The sequence below is a fragment of the Lygodium microphyllum genome, chromosome 16 (genome assembly GCF_053477565.2).
Source record: "Lygodium microphyllum isolate KBCC chromosome 16, Lygodium_microphyllum_v1.1.10, whole genome shotgun sequence".
In the NCBI taxonomy this organism is placed as follows: Eukaryota; Viridiplantae; Streptophyta; class Polypodiopsida; order Schizaeales; family Lygodiaceae; genus Lygodium; species Lygodium microphyllum.
The window spans coordinates 57,758,753-57,782,130 of NC_141150.1; the positions used below are offsets into that span (position 1 = coordinate 57,758,753).

General features: G+C 39.1%; 1 protein-coding gene across 1 annotated transcript; it reads left to right on the forward strand.

The window, feature by feature from the left end:
• The first annotated feature begins 6,068 nt into the window (after nt 1-6,068).
• Nucleotides 6,069-8,822, forward strand: LOC148022868 (uncharacterized). The gene has a single exon (XM_087695795.1). It carries the CDS (start codon nt 6,860-6,862, stop codon nt 8,459-8,461), a length of 1,602 nt encoding a protein of 533 aa, XP_087551921.1. The 5' UTR covers nt 6,069-6,859; the 3' UTR covers nt 8,462-8,822.
• Nucleotides 8,823-23,378: the final 14,556 nt, after the last annotated feature.

Consider the following 23,378-nt stretch of genomic DNA (forward strand, 5'->3'; position numbering starts at 1 on the left):
CCCACATCAGGGCACAGCTCCTCGTCAGGTCTACCCTCGACATTGTCCACGTGTGAGGCCGGCATTACGTGATTCCCAGAAACAGGCGCAGTTTCTGACAATGCGAAATTCGTGCTGTTGTACACGCAGCAGGCGACGTGATCCTAGCAGCTATCTTGGGGCTTTGATAGCCCCCCTAGTGGGCTATCCTCATCTACAAGGGTTCCTGGAAATTCCTCTCACAGAGAGAGATCTCTGCCAAACCCTAACTATGTATTTTGAGGCAGCCATAGCCAACAAGCTCCAAGCTTGACATTTTGTCATTTTTTCACTCTGAGCTTCATTAACAGTGATTCTAATCACTAAAGCAGAGTCTCAAAAGCCTATTCCAGATTCTAAAGCTCTTGGGCATGCTCAATGGACATCACTAAGCATTGGGAAGCCGACTTCCAACCGGGTTCCGTTCAAGCACTTCACTAAGCTTGACAATAGTGTTTTCTAAACACTAATCATGAATCATCTAATCATTTGCTTGCTGGGCATTCATTAAAATCCAATGAGTTTTTTATTCCTCTTCGTATATTGTTGTAAGGTTATGTGTACAATTAACACATAGACCATCATACACTAGAAGTGTATTGCATACCGTGAGTGACTTTGTTTCAAGTACACTGGTCAATGAAATCAAAAGCATGAGTGTCATTGTACTCTCCTCAGAATCATTAGCAACAAGCATTGAGATCATAGACCAACCTTGTCCAACACAAGCTTCGTCCACTAAGCCATACCACAAGGAGGAGCCTGAAGTCCGGTCTAAGTTTACTTCATTAAAACCTAAAAAGACTATTAAACCTCGGAAGAAGTTTGCACATAAGAAAGGACCACCACAGTCATACTTTGAAATATTACATTTATATGATTTTCAGCCTTTCTCTTCATTGCAACTTTGATTTCAAATTGTCTGATTTGTTTTTTGCATTCAGTGGAAAGTTTGTAAGGGACTAGACACTGCCCTTGTCCTAATAAGTGGTAAGACCTTCCCAATGACCACAACATATGCTGATGTCCATCCTCAAATTCGAAAGTTTGATGGCAAAGATTTCCACCCATGGTAGGTACTTATAAAATACAAAATGATGGAGAGAGGGTATTGGCCTCTCATTCAAGGCAGTAGAGCTGTAAACTCTGCAAATCTGGTTGATATAGAGGATGACCAACATGCTCAAGCAATCATAATGTTACACTTAGATGAATCCCTGATTCATCATGTTGATCAATTAAACACTGCTAAAGAAAAATGGGATGAGCTTGAAAAGCTCTATGGAGCCACTGGCAAAAATACTAAAATCTTCCTTAAAATTGAATTCTTTAGCTTGGAATATGGTTCAGGAGAAGATTTGGGAAAATTCATCTCTCATTTGAAGGGACTTATGGCAGAGCTTGCCTCTATACAAGCTCCAATACATGAAGAAGATGCTATTGCTATTCTCCTAAAAGCTGTAAAACAGGTGTTTCCTACTCTTGTAACCACTCTCACCAACATTCCAGATCCTACATTGGCAAGTACCATTCAATCCTGTTTGGATGAAGAAAAGAGGAATCACAAAGAAAGCAGCAACAATCAGGAAACTTCAAATTCCCGTGATCAAGTATTGGTTCATACAGATCTCACTAGATGTTCTTTCTGTAAGAAAAAAGGACATCTTGTAAACAACTGCTGGAAGAAGTATCCTGAGAAGATGAAATGTAACAAGTGCAAGAAGATAGGGCATATCACTAGTAAATGCCCCAACACTCCTAATATACCCAAAGAATTGGTGGCCAACTATGCCTCCAATCCATCTGAAGATCAACTGTTTTGACTATTTAAATCATCTACCTAAAACAACCTTGTAAGCCTGATTTATAAAGGCATCCCAAGAGGGGGGGGGGAACCTCTTACATGCTTTGTAATCCAATGCCACCCTAGCATTGAGGGGGGGTGTTAGAAGGCAGGCATAGGAACCCACTATAAGCAAGGGAGTATAAGGGCAGATGAGTGTGAATAGCCCTAGGGACAGGGGAAACCCTAACCCTAGCTTGGCAAAGGCTATATAAACAGCCTATGGGTCACTATCAAGTGTGGGAGAGTGTACCCAAGTTGTACTCTAAGCAACTTAGTAAGCAAGATTTCATTCTTGTACTTTGAGCTCTCTTCTCCCTCTTATGCACACATTCCAATGCTGCAACTCTGGTTTTCAATAGACCTATGCCTACAAGGTCTATAGTAAGCATCCTATTTTATTGCATTCATTGAGGATACAACTAAAAAAATGTAAGCTTTCACTATGTTGGGTAGAAAAGACGATGCTTTGCCTTGTTTTTAGAAAATTTTGGCACTTGTAAAAAATCAATATGGAAAGAGACTTAAGTGTCTCAAAACTAATAATGGTGGAGTATATATCTCTCATTAGTTTAGAATTTTTTCTGAAGCACATAGGATAAAAAGAGCACCTAGTAATCCTACCCAAAATGGTATTGCAAAGCATATGAATATGATGACAAATGAAAAGATATTGAGTATTCTATCTAATGCTAGTCTCACTCAAGGATTTTGAGTTGAGGCTATGGCGACTACTGTACATTTGATAAACAAGTTCCCTAATACTACTTTGGATGGTAGCATTCTTGAAAAGGCATGGTTGGGACAAGAATCCCACTTATGACCACTTAAGAGTGTTTGGTTGTGAAGCTTATGTACATGTGCCAAAGAAAAAATGTAGTAAGCTAGAACCAAAATCCAACAAGTACATTTTTTCGGGTTATGGACAAAGTAGCGACATGATATCACCTTTGGGATCAAGAAGGTAAAAAGATTAATTGTAGCAATTATGTGATCTTCAATGAGAAGAAGATGCATAAGTAGCCTCTTAAGGAAGTGGAAAAAAGAAATGTTACTTTCCACGATCCAATGGCACCTATTATTTTGCCACACAAGACAAGTACTAGTGTACCAAGTGTGCAGACAGAGGGCACAAGTAATGCTTCAACTAGGCATTGAAAAGTAGTGAAAGGAAACTTGAGATACTTGAGTGATCAAGAGATACATGCATATGCTTTGGGAGAAGCAATACTAGTGTAGTTGGATACATAGGTGCATACCATGCAAGGAACATTGACAAAAGAAAGTCAATCACAAGATATGTTTTTACCTTATATGGTGGTGCAATCTCATGGATGTCTTGCTTACAAAAATGTGTAGCATTATCTACCATTAAAGCTAAGTATATTGTAGCCACAAAGGCATGCAAAGAAACCATATGTCTTGCTCCTCTAGTGGGAGACTTGGGCCTTGGTGAAGCCATGCCATTGTTGCATAGTGATAGTCAAAGTGGCATCATGTTGGCAAATAATCCCATTTTTCATGCGAAAATTGATCATATAGAAGTGATGTATCCCTTCATTTGTTAGGTGCTTAAGGATAAGCGAGTTGGATTTATCAAAATTCATATTGATGATAACCCTGTAGGCTTTCTTACCTAAAGTCTGCCCTTCGAAAAGTTTACATATATAAAGGAAGTTGATGGGCATTGGGTGAGGGTAACTCATATGTATTACATCTCACATATTCTCTCATGCTTTTGTCCTCCTTAAAGGCACATTGGCCTTTAAGTGGGAGGTTATTGGGATAAAGACCAATGTGGTCGACCACCCATATTACTCTCTAACCCTAAGTATATATGTATACACTCATTCATTATTCTTTGAGTGATCAGACAATAAAGTGCTCCTCACACTAAAACTATTGGAGGTACCACAATCATAGTGTCTTTTGTGTGTGTGTGTGTGTGTGTGTGTGTGTGTGTGTGTGTGCAATCTCCATTCTCCTTGTAGCTCCAATAAACCATGGCAAGAAGCATTGAGGAACATAGTAAAGAATATTGTAAGATATATACTTGAATGACACTAGAGCTATGTTGCTAGGAGGCACCTACATGAGGGATGAGCACCTTAAATGGTTCTCCCTTGTGTGGATGTTTACAGGATGAGTACCTTAAATGGTTCTTCATCAGCATGGGGCATGTTCTTAAGAGCGAATTATTTTCCTCTTGGATAGAAAGTAGATGGGGACACCTATCCTTTTCGAGCGTGAGACTTGAATGTGTGAATGATGTGGGTGAAAACATCTGTGTGAGTGATGCCACAATATCCACATCACGAGTGGTAATGTTTATGTGTTTTAGTTAGTTAATGAAATTCCAATGATTTAATAATTTATTATGGCTAGCTACTTTAATTCAATTAATTATTTTACTAACATGGTTTTTTGAATTTTTGATAGCTGATGTGTAGAGTAGATATAAATTGGATATGCGCATCACACATAATTTAATCCAGAGAATTCATCCTTGATTTATTTAATAACATGCCCCATCATTTAGCCTATGGCGTGTGCACAATCCTCTTGTAAATATTTATTGATATTCTAGATTTAAGAGAGATATATTGAAGATATTTCATAAATATTTTATGGCTCTGGATGCCAGTGGGTTATGCAACACCTTGCAACTGTAAATTTAGTAAACTCAAACTCTTTTAATCTAAAGAGTGATATAAAGAGCCAACTTTGGGCAAATAAAGATTCAATTTAATTTTATAAATATGTACATGGAGAAGTAGTCCACTCCATGTACGGGGAAAGATTGCACCCAATTGTGAGTCACTTAATTTTCTCCACTTTTTCTTTTGTTTATTTTGAATTTTATTGAGTCATGCAAGTCTTCTTATGAGAAAAGAGAGAGACAGGGAGCTTCTTTCGTTCACTACATGCGCATCTCACATCTGATCTATGCACAACAAGCTATGTACATATGCTTCCAAAGGAAGGATACATTTGTTTTTGGATATGTGGATGCTGATTTTGTAGAGAATGTAGACTTTAGATATTTATTACATATTTTATCTTTACTTTTATAGGTGGCACAATATCTTAGGTCTCTAGATTATAGCCATCTACGACTTTATTTATTACTAAGGTTGAGGATGTTACAACCATTAAGACTTATAAAGAAGTTATGTGACTTATTTGTGTAGTGGAAGATTTGGGTATTGTAGGAGAGGTGCCTACATTGCACTATGATACTCAAAGTGCCATCCAGTTGTGGCATGGAACACTGTCTTTCATGCAAAGACAAAACACATTAAGGTGAATATCACTTTATTAGGGAGGTGCTTGAGCACAAGTGTGTTGAGCTGGTTAAGATCCATATGGATGATAAACCTCTAAATCTTCTCATGAAGAGATTAGCTTTTGAGTGTTTTGCATATCGCAAAGTGTTGATGAAAATTGGATAGTATCTTCACTTTCTTCTTATACTCCCGTAAGGCATATTGGCCTTTAAGTGGAAGGCTATTGGGGAAGTGCAACTATGGTACAAGGCACACCTATTCTCAAGGTATTGTTCGTGTCAATATCGAGCTAGAACGGCCCTCTTGTTGAAGTAGAGTGATAAATAGGGCACCTTTAGTCTTGAAACAAGACTATGATGTCAACTTGTGGGGTCTCTAGGTAGAAAGCTCAAGCACTTGTAGTGAGAATAATAATGTTGAGTTTTGTATTCTAGCTCATTACATGTTTTGCGAGCCAATTCACAAACTACTAAGATGAAAAGAGAGGGTGATGGACCTCCATTCAATTGTCGAGAAACATGTATTAGCATCAAACCAAGCTTGTTAGTCCTTATACTTGGTGTGTATGTATTAGGACAATATGGATATTGGTAAAGGGGGAGCACATATATCCTCTTGTCTCTAAGAGTTTTGGAGAGAATGGTGCCAAGTCTTGACCATACATATTGTGGCATTCATGTAGTTCTATCAACTATACACCCTTGGAAAGCCATTCTTTTCAACAATGCATTTTACCAAGTACATTTTGAGTTTCTGGCGAAACCCAAATCAAGAAAGTTTTCTAGGCCAGTTCCATATACTTGGGGTTCTTAGTCCATTGTAACGAGCAACGAGGCAAACCTAAAGTTAAGACCCCTAACCAAGGCTAACCATACAAGACTAGGTTTTTATGTAGGGCCTCCTAATGGGCAAATGGGAGAAGGGAGGAGAGAGCAATAGGAATGTTTTCGCATAAGAAGTAGAGTCTTCGATATTAGCCAAGTGCGAAACCGCACGAGTGTTGCTTGTAATGAGTGATCAATTAACATTAATCGCTGTCTTGATTTCTGGTTTTGTGGGAATAAACTCTTTTGTTTACACCTCTTTGTTATTGTTATTTGTCCTGTTTTCCTGATGAAACCGGAGGAAGAACGCAGGACACATCCATGAGATCGGAGGCTGTGTAGAAGAAGAAGAAGAAGAAGAAGAAGAAGAATCTTCCTCTGCAGATCGGAGCGCAAGAATCATTCTGAAGCCTTGCAGATCGAAGATCGTTTGTGTAGGAAGGCAATGGCTAGGGTGTTGCAGAGAGAAACTCATAACACGGCAAGAGATATCTTGTCAAATGTGCAGGGGAAGATGGCTAGGGTTTTTCCCATCCCTGTAGAAAGAAGGTTTGCACACACTTTCCTGATCTTGGAACAGGAGTAAAAAGATAAGCAGAAGGAATCAGTGGCTTAGGGTGCTGCATATGCTGCCATATCGAAGGCTCGTAAGGGGGAAAATAAGTCAGGTGGCTAGGATTCACACAATGGAGCAGTTGGAAGGATGTGCATATCTCTATGCAGCTATTTGGTAGATGCAGAGAAACAGAAGCGTTTATTTACTGCGGATCAAGTAGGGAAAGATGAAGATGAATGTTGCTAGGAGCACTTCATAGGTTTAAGACAAGTGCCTTTGCGTTTGCAGCTGAAGGAAACGAACTGTCAGTGAAGTTTTGCTGAATCACGCAATGTCTGGTGGAATCGGTGTTATTGCAGGTCCTGAGGTGGACATGACTGAGTTGGAGGCTGCAACTTCCACATCATTGGCAGTTGATCTTAACCTGAACTTGGGGCCCTCTTTTGCTCTGGAGTTGGGCCTTGGAGGACAGGACTTTCAGCCTCCTGTGCAGGCCTCTCGCCCCAATTGGCCTCGATTTGAACCTGGCATGGCCGGGATGCTCCTGGCTGGGGGTCCAGAAGAGGAAACCCCAGCCATGGTTGAGGATCAGCCACGCAACTCAGTACCTCAGGAAACTGAGCAAGTTTCGTTCCCTGGCTATCTTCAGGAAACAATGGTGGGACAATCTGAAGCTAGTCCTGAAGCTTTGTCTTCTAGGCCACGCATGCGTAGGAATCTTAGACACATGCGCTATTTCCAGCCACTCAGACAGCAATCAACTGCATCCTTTGCAGAACTTGTTGAAACTCAAAGTTCTGTTAATGCATCCGAGTCAAATGTTGTGGAAGCCACTGACCCAGGTCTGCCAATTGCTCACTGTAGAAGCAGGACAACTAACAACAATTTCAATTCTGGGCGGGTGAGTACTAGCTCAGAAGTTGGCCCATTGGACAGCAAGGAGTTGAAGGAAGCTACAAAAGCTTTAGAAAGCAGCCAGGTAGGAGCCCATTTTGATTGTAATATATGTTTAGAAACAGCCACAGAGCCGGTGGTCACTTGTTGTGGGCATCTCTTTTGTTGGCCATGCCTCTATCAATGGCTTCATGTACATGCTAGACAAAAGGACTGCCCTGTTTGCAAAGGTTCTCTTTCTGATAGTGTTATAACTCCAATCTATGGTAGGGGATGTGTCAAGGACACTGATAAACCACAAAGTAACATTCCTGCACGTCCTCATGCTCGGCGCATGAATGTTAAAAGGCAGTGGCAAGAGATCACTCTGCAAGACAGTTTTGATGATGTAGCTGCAGGTTCTGAAAGGTCTGAACAGCCGGTGGAAAGAAGTGAAGCCAATGACTCTACAGCAGAGGAAGTGTTGACTAGGTTGAGGGTTGCTCAGAGGTTGCATAGAGAGCACCTGGATGAAAGATTTAGGATGAGGTTACGCCAGAGGATAATTGGGAGGCGCAGGGCTTCCTCGCGTCGGCCTTCTGCCATTGGTAGTGGGAATCCTGTAGAGCATGGAAGGGAGGATACAGCAAGACATCAAAGTGAGCAGCAGCTGACACGTATGGCCTTGAATCGTCTTGAAACTGCTGACAGTCTAGCTGCTATTGGAGCTAGTATTGATGGATTAAGAGAAAATCTTGCCCATATGCGGAGGTCTTTGCATTTTGCGACAGCTCTTTCTACCCAGCTTGGTGCCTCTATTTCTGAAGGTGGCACATCTGGAACTCCTGACACAGTAGTTCCACACAATGATGAAATGGTGTATCCTTCTAGAAATCAGGAAGGACAGACACCAAATGAGAACATGCAGTCACAACAAGATTCTTCAGAGCCTCCACAATCATTGGCGAGGGAAAGGTACAGGGCAGAGGCCAGCTCTTCGAGGTCTTTTGACACTGAACCTGGCTTATTGCATGCTCGAAAACGCCGCCGATTGAACTAACTTGAGAGAATTCATATTTTCTTACTGAACAGGATGTTATCTGCTTGCCCTATGTAAAGTTATTTTTCATGTGAATAAATGCCAGTCTTTTTGTAGATAGATAATGTAAGTGAAGAGTGCACTGCCTAGGGTGCTCATTGCTCAAGGTACTGGGGCAGAAGTTGATCATTTTACTGTCAAAGATGTCTTATTCAGAAGTGTGCTACAATTGCATCACAATGCTGGAAAAGCTGTAGTAGGAAATAGTTACTAAGTAAACATTGTGGAGTATGGACTTGCTTATATCCTAGTGCACTAAATGTAGCACAGCAACAGGATGAATTAGAATATACAGATATTGCCATCTCTTTTGGAAGCTTGCTTTCGTCTCTTAATTTCTTTTTGGGATGGTTATGGTAGTCAGAACCATTAATTTATCAATTTTAGTTTTGTGTCTGTCTCCACTGCAATTTAAAAGAAAACAGGTGCTTTGATATTTGCATTTTGAGACTTGTTCCCTGGATGATTCAGCTTAAGTACATCTACTTGGTTGTTACTTTTGGTTGAGGATATAAAATGATAGCCTCATTATTATGTGGACTTAGAAGCTTGAGAGTAAATAAACCTACAGTCACCTATCTTTGAAATGGCATTGACATTGTTTGATCTCTGATATCAGTCAATTTGTCGAATCTGGAAATTAAAGATGTGATCAGGGAATGCTTCTTTACTAACACAGGAATAAAGCTCTAGATATTTTGTAATTGTCTTGAAGATTACTGCCCTTTCAGTTCGGATAATGTGTTGGGTTGTTTAATTGGAACTCAAGCTAGTCTCTATGGTTCTACTAGCTATTTAGCCTTGTTGAAAAGTACGTCCTTCTAACTTAGATAGATATGTGAGGCCATGTCAATCGAGCTCCTCGATCTTATCTCTATCTTATAGTGACTTTTCTGTAAGGACATGATGTGTTTAATCTACCACTCTTTTCTGGTTGGTTAATTCTTGCAATCCTCCTGTATCAGTTGGAATTATTATCTGGCACATCAATTCTGGTTAATGAGTTTGAGCTTGTCCATCTCTTCAATGCCCCATTTCATTCAGGGTAAAGAGACTACATTTTAAAGTTTTTTTTTTCCCTGACAAGGGAATGCTTGTGTGGTTTTTAACTCTTGCATCATAACATCAATTACTGCAACCAGTGAAGAATCGAAATGTTTCAACAAATGTAAGAAGCTTCTTGTTGTCTCACATGCTTTCACAAGAGCATGTCATTATGCCAGTATGAATTGCATGTTTCTCTACTTCGAGAAGGTAATTTTGGAAAGATAATGGTCATTTGTAACATCAAATACAGGTGCCTGAATTGTGTGTGGGGTACAGCCCCCAAAAGAGTGATACCCATTACACACTAGTAGGGGCCAGTGATATCATGTGTTAGGAGTAATTACAATGCAAATGCTGATGTGTTACAATTGCCAAATGTGCAGCAAAACCATCATGCAATCTTCATTGGGCATGGGCATTGAGGCTCCAAAATAAGTTTTGGAGCACGAAGATAACATGTCGTGGAACCTTGCATTTATTCTAGAATTGAAATCATAGTGGCACAATGAGTGTACCTGGATTGGCTCCCTTAACCAGGTCATCCTAAATATTTGTAACTGTTTTGAAGCTTTATTAGCTGTTAGTGTTGCTTGCTTCAAGCCGTAAAAGCTATTGTGGAACTCATCTTGATGCATTTTAGCAAGTTTTGATTGATGATTAGAGAGGCAAAACCCAAGGTTTGTCAAAAGGAACAATTTTGTAGTTGTCTTATTGTGGGACATTTTAGTGTCCTTGTGAGGGTTATAAAAAATATAATCTCACTTCCAATTCTTGAATGATTGTTTCTAAACTCATGCACTAGACAAGCAAGAGCAAACATGAAAAATTGCTCAAGAGAATTGAAGAGTGTTCACGCAATTGCATGTCCCACTCTATGATAGACATGCATTTTTTCTCTTACATAGCACCATAGTTTGTGTAGAATATATGCAAACATTCAGACTACATTGCTAGATTTCCATAAAGCTTGCATGCTATGCATCATGATCAATATACAAGGGCCTTCATTTCACATAATAGGACTTATGCAAATGTCAATTTTGGATGGCATGTAATTCAACAAGGATTGGAAATCTATGTAATTCATTTGGTTCATTCCTATGTCAATATTACATGAAGAAACACCTTTTAAGACCTTGAACTGTAAAACTTTTTGAACTAGCATCTATGGTTTTCCATCATAGAATTTGTATATTCATATGATACTTATATATTATTTAGTGATTTTGATAGCAAACAAGGCTATAGGGTTATGCTTTACACCTCTACTTACTATATTGTATAATAACTATGAAGGCTCCAATTCATCATTGGCTTCACCAAAACCTCTTACTCTAATTATGCTTCAAATTGAGTATTGAAGTCACGTGTTAATTGTCATATCGTATAACACCTATGTGAAGGTCTACATTTGTCCTATGACCACATATAACAAGGGTATAACTATGATTAGAAATACAACAATATCACCTAAGACAATCTCATAGTGAAAAAGTTAGGAAACCACATTGTGATGATATTTGCTTGTTTTTAGGTGTAACACATGTAAGGTGTTCTCTATAAGAAAGGTAAGTAGTAGAGCAAGTGACATAAACCATAGGCATGTTTTGATAATATTTGCTTGTTTTAAATGTGAAAACTAGGTGGGGGGCCCCTTGTACCTCCCCTTCTTGGGAGGCCACCCATCTTAGTATTGTTCACACGAGTGCGTGCTTAATTGGAAGATTCTCATAATTGAACAAACCATCTAGCCTCCCAAACCTTAAGGTGATAGATGACTTCCACTCTATCCAATTATGGAAATATTCCTCCATTTGGCCTAGGATCCAAACCTAATGTCAATACATCATTGTTGTAATGATAGTGAGCTAGTTTTCTCTAGCAAATGTCGATTGCATTTTCAACATCCCCCCTCAAGCCACACCTTGGTCGAGGTTGTTTCACGAGCGATGTTCAGAGATAATCCTCTCACACAACTTGAAAACGAGATGATAAGGAGTGCTAGTAAACTAAGCGACTTTGCTTAGGTGCTAACCTCAACTAGAAAATTTGACAATACCTAGCCAAAACTGGAGCGCCCCCAATCCACAGTACAACTTCAAAATCTCTTATATCCACAAACACACTGAACACACACACACACAATGTAGAGCATCTACAGCCTCAAACGAATAATTCAAAGACCTTGAATTTTTTAGAAAGAAAAAACCTCAAGGATAATCTTCTTACCTCAGTGGTTTGCACCAAGCCTTTAGAAGTTCGAAAAAAAAAACTTATTGGGATTCAAGACTTGAGCAAAACAAAGAGAAGGACCCTTATGCATAAGTTCCCCCCCCCCCCCCCCCCCCCCCCCCCCCCCCCCCCAACCCCCTTATATAGTTTTTCTTTCTTAGTTTCTCTCTCTCTCTCTCTTACTCAACATATGTTGCAATGTGGTATCAAGTACACCAATCAGCTCCGTATATTGTGTTGCAATCGCCAATATCCCATGAAGTAAGCCTCTTCTTCAAGACTCTTGCTTTTGCCTTGCACTTGGGACTCCCCACGCCTTCAAAACATGAATTGCTATGTCAACGGATTCTCCTCTAGCGAAAATGGATGTTGACTATCATGTCAGAATACACTCATAAGCTCCTAGGTTATGGTATCAGCCGCTTGCCCCTCCACAATCATAATTTCTTGGTACACTTATCCCTAGAGATTCTTTATTCAAGACCTCTGTGTAACAACAGTATGCTTGCAATGAATCCATGCAGCTTCAACCAACTCTTCAACCTTCTTAGCAAATCCTCCTTCCCTCTTTTGGCCACTATATCATTTTGAATTCCACAAATGATAGTGCATCTTGCAAATCTGGCTTCAAAAGCATATTGCATGACCCTACAATCCAACCAAACAATGCCTTTTTCAACTGGATACCTCTCTTGCATAAAATTGCCTACTTTTCTCAAATATGTTGTAGTTCTAGATAGTTCTCTTCTAGAGTACATAAATAACCATGGTCTCCACAAAACTTCCCTGGCCTCCTTATACTCACCAACCCCAAGCAAATCATTCTCGGATGCCTTCAAAAATGATATTTCTGGTATACCTGCTATGATATCATGCAATGTAATCTAGCTGAAATATGCTTTGAAATTGAACTCCATGCTCAATCACACATGACTTTGAGAAGAAGTGCAAAGGACCCATGCCATGCAATCATACATGTCACACACAAAAGTATGGATACACTAAAGAATTAGTGCCTAGCCTATCTACAAGTGCACGTGCGTCATGTGAAATGCAAACATAGTTTTTACAATCCTTAACCTCACCTCTCATCTATTAGTAAAGAAGAAATGTTGTATTTCATTCCACCCATTTCCAAAATCTCATATTAATCACTCAATAAAACATGGTCCTCATGATGTTGACCAAGAAACAACCCATCTCACAACTATAGGTGTCCATGACCCTCGAAACTCACCCATAACCCTTTCCCACTCATCCTGAGGTTCCTAATTTGGTGATGAAAATCCCAAACTCTTGTGCATGCAAAGAACTGTGCTTGCACAATGAAAGATGCTCTCTCAAGTGCGCGTGCATCTAAGGTTTACTGCATATAGCTACAAAAAGCGGGCATCATGCCATGCTAGTGCTCAATGGTGGTGAAAAAAGTGCATCAACCCAATCCATGGAATGGAAGTGATTGATAAAAGTAGGAGACAATCCACAAGTGTAGTATATCTGACAAGTGCAATGTGAAGTGCTTGTGAATCCAAAATCCTTGTCATGTGCAAGGATATCGGTAAGAAAATATGTCAATTTTAGGATGTCATGTAGCTACCATCAAAATCTTGCTCCAATCTATCCAGGAAAACACCAATCTTGATCGGGGCCATCAAGTTTTCAAGCTCAAAAAATCCAAATAAAATGATAAAAATAATTCATGATCTAGACAAACACAAAAAATCTAGCCACAAAATAATAAAACAAACAATTACGCAAACAACTAAACTAAAAAAACTTACCTATCTAACGTTTTTCTATGGTTTTTCAATTTATGCAAAAACACTTGACATTGTTCTAGTGCCACCCAAGCTAAGCAACCTGAGCTTTGATACCAAGTTAGAAACTAGGTGGGGGCCCTTATACCTCCCATTCTTCGAGAGGTCATCCATCCTAGTATTGTTTATGCATGTGTGCCCTTAACTAGAAGAATCTCATAATTGGCTAAGCCATCTAGCCTTTAAAACCTTAAGGTGAGAGATGACCTTCGGTATCCAATGATGGAAATCTTCCTCCATTTGGCCTAGGATTCAAACCTCATCTCAACACATCATCATGCACTGATAGTGAACTAGTTTTTTGGAGCAAGTGTGGATTGCATTTTGAACATGACACAACAATGTGTTCTATATAAGAAAAGAAAAATAGTAGATCAAAAGCATAAAAAATTCTGGTTAGCACAAAGTGTACCCACTATTTTTCTAGAGGCATGCTTGCTAAGCTAGATCTCCACATATTATAAGCTTGAGATTCACAATATTTAATGGCAAGCCCACATCAAAACCAATTACTTACTAAATATACTTCCTTTTAGAAGTCAAGATTTGATGCACTTGTAAGCTTTATAATTGTCAATATCCAATGTCGATTAATATGTATGCCTAGGTGAGAAATCCATCACAAATATCAAGGAGAAGTGTTGGCATTCAAAGAATGTCAAGGAAATTCTTCAAAGAATGTATGCCTAGGTGGGAAATCCATTGGAAATCTTAAGGAGAAGTGTGGGCATTTAAAGAATGTCAAGGAAAATCTTTAATAACTTATTTTACAATGGTAATGTTTCTTCTTGTAAGATTGTAAATTTGACTCTCTCACGCAACAAAATTGTTGGTTGAGGTCAAACATCAAACTACATAAGTCTCTTAATTGCATCCACAAATGAAACGACTCACATCGAGTCGTCTAGTAATTTAAATATATATTAATACAAGGATTTACATATTGTAGTGTGTTGAGTTTATTGTGATTGGCTAAGGAAACAAAAGCTAATCAAAGATTATGTCATTTTGCTCTTGATTTTTGTCTTGCTCTTGTAATGTAAGGAGGCAAGTCTTGTAAGGCATTTGCTACTGATGGCCAAAAGATCCATGTTGCATGGCCTTCATTGAGCTCTTAAAGCCTTACACACTAGATGTGTCTCTTCACTGGATTTAGTCATTAGTAGAACCGCTCATTGAGCTTTCTCATGTCATGCATTCAGGTTGTGGTCCTTTGAGACACCCATGCTAGTCCTTTTGCCAAGACTATGTAAGCAAGACATGCTTTTGCACTTGAAGGTTATCATATATATGGCTATCAAAACAAACAACAACCCATTAAAAACAAGTGAGATTCAATGAGCGAGAGACCATGGTCCATAAAAATAGATCCTTTTAAATAGGGAGCACCATGTGAAAAACTAATTATTGTTTGATAATCTGTGTAGCCTCTTACATAGCAATGCATGAGGTCAATTTATTCTCGGGACAAGACTATGGTTATAAATGTAATTGTTGTTTGATAGTCTGTGTAGCCTCTTACATAGCAATGCATGAGGTCAATTTATTCTCGGGAAAAACTAATTGTTGTTTGATAGTCTGTGTAGCCTCTTACATAGCAATGCATGAGGTCAATTTATTCTCGGGACAAGACTACGGCTATAAATGTAGTTCTTATTGCACAATTGGTGCTAACTTGACATTCATACCAATTGATAGGTTATAGTAGATTAGGGTGTTAATGCTCCTTCATTATGCATCTCATTTTTACATTTTCTAGGTGATGCAATCAGGGTACCTAGACTAATGATTGGTGGGGGTTTGAAGGAGTATGTTACCCCACTCTCTGTCATGAACATGGATAGAGTGGGTGATTCCTATTGACTATGGAATGGAGTGGAGAGTCGAAAGAGACAAAGTAGGTTCATTTATGATTGAGTAGACACCAATTGAGTTAAGGGTTAGGTGGGGGTTAGAGTCATGCTAGAATGACCTACAAATTATTGGATTTAGTGTTGGAGGAATGCAACACACAAGTGAAAGGGATGTAGGAGACGCAGGAGAGAAGAGCACACACAATGTAGGTGCTGTCAACAATGTTATGTCAGCCTTATTGCACTTTCATATATATATATATATGAATAAAGAATATGGGCAGTCACTATACAGAGGCAAGCCCAAGGGCCTTTTACCCCAACAACCTCCAACTAAAAGGCCAATGGGACGTTACAGGCAAAGGTTGCTTCTATGCTTACCACAGCTAGGTTGTCTTATGGCTTTTGGGCTGAGGCCCTTATAACGGGAGTCTCTTGGTTAATCGGACGTCGTATTTCTCTTTGGATGTTATTACTCCGCACGAGACATGGAGTGGCATGAGAACCTCCTATGATCACTTGAGGACGTTTGGCTGCCAGGCATCTGTCAGTATGCCACATGAGCCTATGTGTCACGCAAATGCATACTCCTTGGTTATGGAGATGGTGACTTTATGGCTTACAGGTTTTGGGATTTAGATGTCCAACAGGCTCTACGCAGCCGCCATGATGTCTTTTATGAGACGCACACACCTCTCATGCCTCTTGATGCGCGTTTAGTATGCTTTATGGCTGATTCTAGAGTCGTATGTCAATCTTCCGCTTTGTTGAGGCCATATACTGTCTTGAGACCCCGTTTGACTTGTGTCCGGGATGCTGACCCTCTTTCGATGATTGACCTTGGAGAGTTTGTATACTCTTCGTTGTCTTTTATGCGCTGCGCCGATGCTATGTGCCACTCTAATGCTTTACAACCGTGCACTTATGAGTTGTGTTGATTGCTTCATGGGAGGCAGTCATGGATTGCTCTATTGTCTAGAGCTATGGGATCACTTATCTCCTGGATGTCATGGACTCAGGGATGCTTGACTCTTCTTGTGAAGAGGTTCCCGCCACTTATTGCACAGCTCGCTTTCCGATTGGGTGTTGGGTGAGATGTCATGATTCCTCACCCTGTCTCTTTTCTTTTGTTTGGTAAATGCCATGAGCAATCCCATAATACTATGGGCATAAGAAATCAATGCCATATTGATGACAAGAGATCCATAAGCTGGGAGAGATAGCATGACTCTCATAATCCATCTGCAAGTATCTAGTCCTGCTACTACCAGCAGAATCTATAAACCTGTCAAAAATAGTAAAAACATCCTCAATCCGTACCAAAGGGTAAGCCCAAACATGGTGGGTAGCATGATCCATGAAGGTCACAAAATACGACGCTCCATATATTGCAACATGGACTAGATCTAGAGGAGCATGCCTCACACGATCGCCATAAGCCAAAGAGGCTCTACACGGACCATGAGTACAATGAGGGCAAGTAGCATGGGGAAGAGCAGGCAATAAGCCCATATCACATAAAGCATCCATCTCAGTGTGTTGTACATGGCCTAGGCGACAATGCCATAACAATGCAGGTGGTATGTGCGTAACTGCAACCATAGAATCTCCCACATGAGAGACATGCACTACATAATCACTGCCATATCTAGCACCTTTGGCTAATACCAAGCAACCACGATGGATTTTCTATGAAGTATCCCCAAGAGAGACATAATATCGTCCACCATGCACAAATGGCTGACAGAGATCAGGCTTTTATTGAGCGTAGGTATATGCAAGACATCACGGAGCATAAGAGAAGACTCATTAGGCAAAGCCAAGTGTATATCCCCTGTACCAATAACATGACAATCCTGCTCAAGGCCCAAAGAAATACATCCATCAACCTCCCTGTAAGAAGAGAACCAAGCTCTATGTAGAGTAACATGACAAGATGCCATACTATCTAAAAGCCAATCAAAGGTATAGGCTGTATCACTGAGCAAGTAATCTACAGGGTAACACGATGCCAGGAGTTTAGGCTCAGCTGCATCATCATGGGTAACTACATGCACCATACCACTATCAACAGTGGTCTCACCTACTGTATCATTGACTCTGCTCTCATGTCTAGTGCGGCGCAATATTTTTTGCTCTCTAATCCACTTGAAGCATTTACACTTCACATGCCTTGTCTTTCCACAATGAAAGCAAATAGAACCTGTAAAATGTGTAGAAGAGGACAACTGCTCTGTAATAGCATGAGTAGGTTTGTCCAATACATCCAAGGAGCTCAAAGAATCAGGGGAACTCTCATTAGAGAGAACATGCTCATCAAGAGGACTGTCTACATGACTAGAAGAGCTGGAAGTCGTCATAGCATACTGCAAAGGGGACTCATCCAAACCAGAAGGGGAGAACACAAAGCCATCAACCATGGATGCAAAAGCTCCCACACGGACAAGCCTAGCAGACAAAAGCATGACATATCCAAGCACTGTAGCTCACAGCCATAAAAGCATAAGCATGCCTCGGAGCCATAAATGCATAAGCATCCCCGAAACATAGGAGTATACATAACTTTGCAGTGTCTCATACCATGTACTGACATATATGTCTAGCCAAGAATGACAGGTGGCAAATAAACCTGCAAGAATCAAGCTCCAATAAAAGCCCAAATATCTGTGTAAAAGCATCCAAGTAAGAGGCTCTGTAAAATACATAGCAGCAGACCATGTGCATACATGGGTGGCCATAAAGATCAATTGCTCCCTTACATACACAGGAAATAGCAACCCAAATAGTATAGATGCCATACAACAGAGAAGTAGGATGGCCATAATTGTAAATCCCAAGCACTATCCAAGTCCACTGATCAGTAAGTATCCCGCATATCAAATGCAAACGAGCAATCACAGCTCAATAGGCAACTGCCAAAACAAGGGAGCAGTTCACTGCTCAATACCTGTAAGTGCATCCAAGCAATAGCAAGATCCATAATCAGAGCATCAAATCCCATATAGCATCGAAGGTCGTAACGGAAAAAGCCAAGTCGTAACGGAAAATGCCAAGTCAATGTCCAACTGCTCAAGGGAATACTCAAATGAATTTCGAGACAAGCTCAAACAGCTGCCATCCACAGCCATAGCATAAAGCATTCACCAAGACATCATAACCCATACTGGGTAGCCTAGACATAAACCATGTCATAGATGAAATGCCAGCTGCAAAGAAGTGACGGTCAAACCCAAATCGAGCTCTAATCTCAGGTCAAAAGCATTCCGGAGCATAAACAAGACATGTGGCATAGTCCAAATACATCGTGACATCGTACTGAGTAGTCGAGAGCACCCCATGACCAATAGGCATAACCCAACTGTAGCATAAATAGCTTTAGTCCTGAAGTTTCTAGCAACAAATAATAGTCCAAAATTGAGTAAAATAATACTCAAACCAAGCTCAAATCCATAGGCAAACCATAGGCATACATTCTCGTATGTATATGCACCAATCGGGCATAATTGGGCATCAAATGCTAAGACCTGTAAGCATAAAATTGATGTAACAGGTGGCTACCCTATTTTGGACAGATCTGGGACTGTTCAAAATAGTCAATGGCTGAGCTAAATCAGCTCCAAACGCATCTCACATAAGAGGCATAACATCCACAAGTGATCCGGTATCAATAGACATCAGTAGAAGCATCACATAAGCCATAGGCATACAAATACATGCTGTCTCAGACCTGAAATATGTTGTAGAATATTTTGTCATCAGAATTGGCAAATATGACATCACCATCGTGTTTGGAGTGTGCCAAAACCCCAACTTAGACTCTTACCTTACATGAATCGGGTTCCGAATCCCTGAGATATGACAAAAAGTGTGATTTTTGAGCCATTTTTGCAAACAGGCGCAAATAAAACGTGAGCATGCTAAATTGATGAAAATTTAGACCATCATGAGTTGCTAATACACAAATGCTATGGATTGTCAATATACAATAAGTGGAAGTAAAGGTCTCATCAAAGTCAATACCCTTTTGATGAGCATAACCCTTTGCCACAAGTCTAGCCTTTTAGTGATCAACACAACCATATGGCTGACATTTCAACTTGTAAATCACTCAATATTAGTACAAATGGCCTTTTTGCTACTTGGAGGCAAGCCACACAAGAACCAATTGCCATTCTTGAAAATAGCATTATCCTCATATTGCATAACATTCATCCAACTTTTGAATTTTGTGCCCCTTTAAAGGAAACATGCTTAGATCACTACATGTAATGGAGATAACTCTAGTGCATAACAATCTAATGTATAAGATGGGCCACAACAACTAGAATGAGTATGACTAGATACAAAGACAACTAGTTTGCTATTAGGACGGCAATGTCTACATGAGCTACTGGCATAGTATTGGACTCAATTTTTCTCTCTCATCAACAAGTGCATTATTCACATCTACATTAGGAATACATTGATCCATGGTCACATTAGAAACCTACATAAGGTGGAAAATTGCCTCATTTTGTGCTACATTTGATTAGCCGCCACTAGAAAGAGGCAACAAAGTATCATATATCTCTTGTGAGGGTACATATGTCTTTGTGGTACGTGGAAAGAAGGGTTGGACAACATTTTCCACAAAGACAAAAACCAACGAAGATGCATTTCATAGCCTTGTATCTACTTTTTTAGGCAAAGAAAACATGCAAGTGAGCAACGAATGCTTTTTCCATACCAAGTCCCATATGCAGTGTAACAACTATGATACTTTGGTGGGACATCTATTTAATATATATATATATATAATGCATGTAATAGTCTTGAGCTAGATACCATGAGACAAAGATTGACTTTCAATCATACATTGTGCAATCTCCCATGAGAGATCTAACCTTTGGGTGAGGTGTATACAACATTGTACATTGGTGTTTTATGCCACATTCAACCAGAAATGCATTGAACTCTTTAGGCATATACTCCCCCCCTCGATCAGAGTGGAGGCCACACACTTAACCCACTATAGATGTGCGAAGATCGTATAACAAAGGGTCATAACTTTGCACTCTGAATGTCCATTCTATACATGCACAACTTTTGTAGAATTTGAATTAAAAGAAGAGGTGTCTATAATGACCATACTAGTCTCTTTCTTCTTAGCCTCTTTTGCACTCAATTTAGGGCAATCCTTAACGACGATCTCTTGCCTTAAAATACCTACAAAAGAATTTACTCTTAGTCCTCCTCTCATATGTTGGGAAAAAGGTCAATGTGGTCGGTCATCCATCTTACTTACTAACCGTGACTATATATGTATACATTTATTATTTATTCTTAAGACAATGTGTTGCTCACAAAAGAAAAATTGAAGATACCATAAACATAGTAAGAGTAGGTGGGAGTCCAGCAGGGCCAATAGAAATCTTCATGGTCCCTAATTTGGACAAGATTCATCATGTGCAAAGAGGTCAAACAATTATAAGGGATGGTCCATAAGGGCTTAATTTGCTCCATTTTTCAATTTGAGATTGTTTTGGGCTTAGTTTTTTACATGTAAGTGTTGCACAAGTTGTTTCGTCTTTTTTTTCTACTATTTTGCACAAGTTTTTTAAAACCTACAAAACAAGTCAGGGCTTACCGTGTCCACTATAGAGATGTTGTAGATGGGTCAATAGATTTTTAGAAACAAGTTGTTTCAAGTTGTAGGTAGTTTGACACAAGTTGCAAATTACAGATTTTACCATTTTGGAGTTTATTGTTGGTTGCTATTATATGCTAAAAGTATTATTGGCATAGAGGCTTTGATGTATATGCTATAGCAATTCTTAAGCTACATATATTATCATATTGTCCATGCATATTTGCTTGTAAATGAGCAAGAATAATATTTTCTTATGTACTACAATGGCCTTAGGGAGGTCACTCTTTTGAAGTACTTATGAGTAGTTGGATGTTGTTATGCTACTATAGATATGAGGAAGCATTGATGCTATAATATATTGTTCTAAGTATATATAGTCATCTTTATAACATTTGGATAGTGATATATGCATTATTATTGAGCAGTCATCACAATTCATTTTTATCGTCTCTTAGTTTTGGTTATCTAAGTATGTGTTGTAGAAATTTTACAAGTTTCATAATTAGTTGATTTTTTATTGCTATCACTTGAAACTTTTGTAGTGTAATTTATTGATTTTTTAATTGCTATCACTTGATAGTTAGTTGTTATTTGATACAAGTGGCTTTGTCATTTGTAATGGATAGGGAATTGTTTGATGGCACTAACTTTAGTTTGTGAAAGGAGCATATCCAAGATGTTCTTATTTAGAAGGAGCACTTGATATCCATAGGAGGCATAGATGCAAAATCAATAGACATGTTTGAAGACGATTGATCAAGCCAAATCCACTACTAACTTGCACTTAGCAAAATTTGTGTATTTTACAGTTGTGAATGAGACCACTACATATGACTTATGGAAGAAGCTATGTGGCCTTTATGAGAAGGAAACTATCTCTAATAAGGTGTATATCATGAAAAATTTATTTGAGTTGTAAATAAAGGAGGGCTCTACTATTGCCTCTCACCTTAATGCATGCATCTTTGAAGAGAGAAGCTAGATAAGCTTTGGATACCTCTTGGATGGTTTCTAATGCCATGGATTGCATGAGTCTCCATACTTCCATAATATCTCCTTTATGGTACGAGCAAAAGATGCTTGTTGAATCGATAGGTTTATGCTCTTTTTGTACTTCTTAATTTCATGTCAAGCAATCAAATGTTAGTCTTTTCTCTTTGAATCCTCTACCCAAGCACACACGTTGTTGAAGACAATTTTTATTGAGGGGATCACCATGCATATGCTTGTAGAAAATGGCTAGGTGCTTAGCGAGCTTGTTGAGGTTGTGTTACTTGTGCCCATGCCTACAAGAGTGCTTGTGGTAGTGGGATTGGTTATGGTTGGAGAGCAACAAGCCCTTAGAACAAGTTTTTTATTTCACTAAAAAAGGGTAAGATAGTGATGCTAATACTTTATTCTCACAATTGAACATATACTTGAGTGTCTTAAGATTTACACCCAAATAAAATTGATGCCAAAATTTCCCACTCCTACTAGAGCTTCTCAGCACTTGTTTGCCTAGAAATGATGTTGGGATAATTTCATTGAAAGACCCAAGAAAGAACTTTATGTGTCTCTTGACGCAATTCAATTACTACTAGCCACTGAATTTCCTTTTCCATCTACATTATAAACGAAGGAACATGTGTGATGTCTTTGGCATAAGCCATTGCATTCTTCATCAATTTAGGTCTCATTATTTCTAGATTGTGTCTCTCCAAATAATATCACCTTATATTTTGTGGCACATCAAAGTCAAGACCTTTTATGCATCACACCTTCTAGAAACAAGCCATGGCACATAACAAGGTAATAAGGTCAACAAAATTATTTCTATACTCATCATATTCTTAAGAAATCTTCTTTTCAAATTAAGTTCTTTCCATTTCCATTTTATTTTGGGTAAAATGGTATTGTCCAATTAAATCCCCAATTTCTATGCAAAGAAGGCAAGATCATAGGCTTTAACTTGCTACAATATAATATACTTTCTATCATGTTGTATAGTGCCTTGTAGCTTTGTCAAATTACCTTGGTTGTATCTTAAGTTGTTTGAACTTCTTCCATTGACAAACTTTTAGGGACAAGTATAAGAGTCTCATGCAATGTAGTAAGGCAAAGTGCTAGGTGCTAAGGGTCTCTCAAAATTGTGATGATAAGATGCATCTCAATAATGCATTCAAAATGTCAAATAGTTGGCCTTCACCTTGGACACTGATATCATCCAAAAATATCCTAAAAAACAAACAAGACAATATCAAGGGATGTCACAAATCAACATAATCTCCAAATGGGGGAAAGCAACCTTAATGTTAGTA

Excerpts from the sequence above, each read along its gene's own strand:
- LOC148022868 (XM_087695795.1), top strand. The coding sequence starts at position 6,860 with ATGTCTGGTGGAATCGGTGTTATTGCAGGTCCTGAGGTGGACATGACT.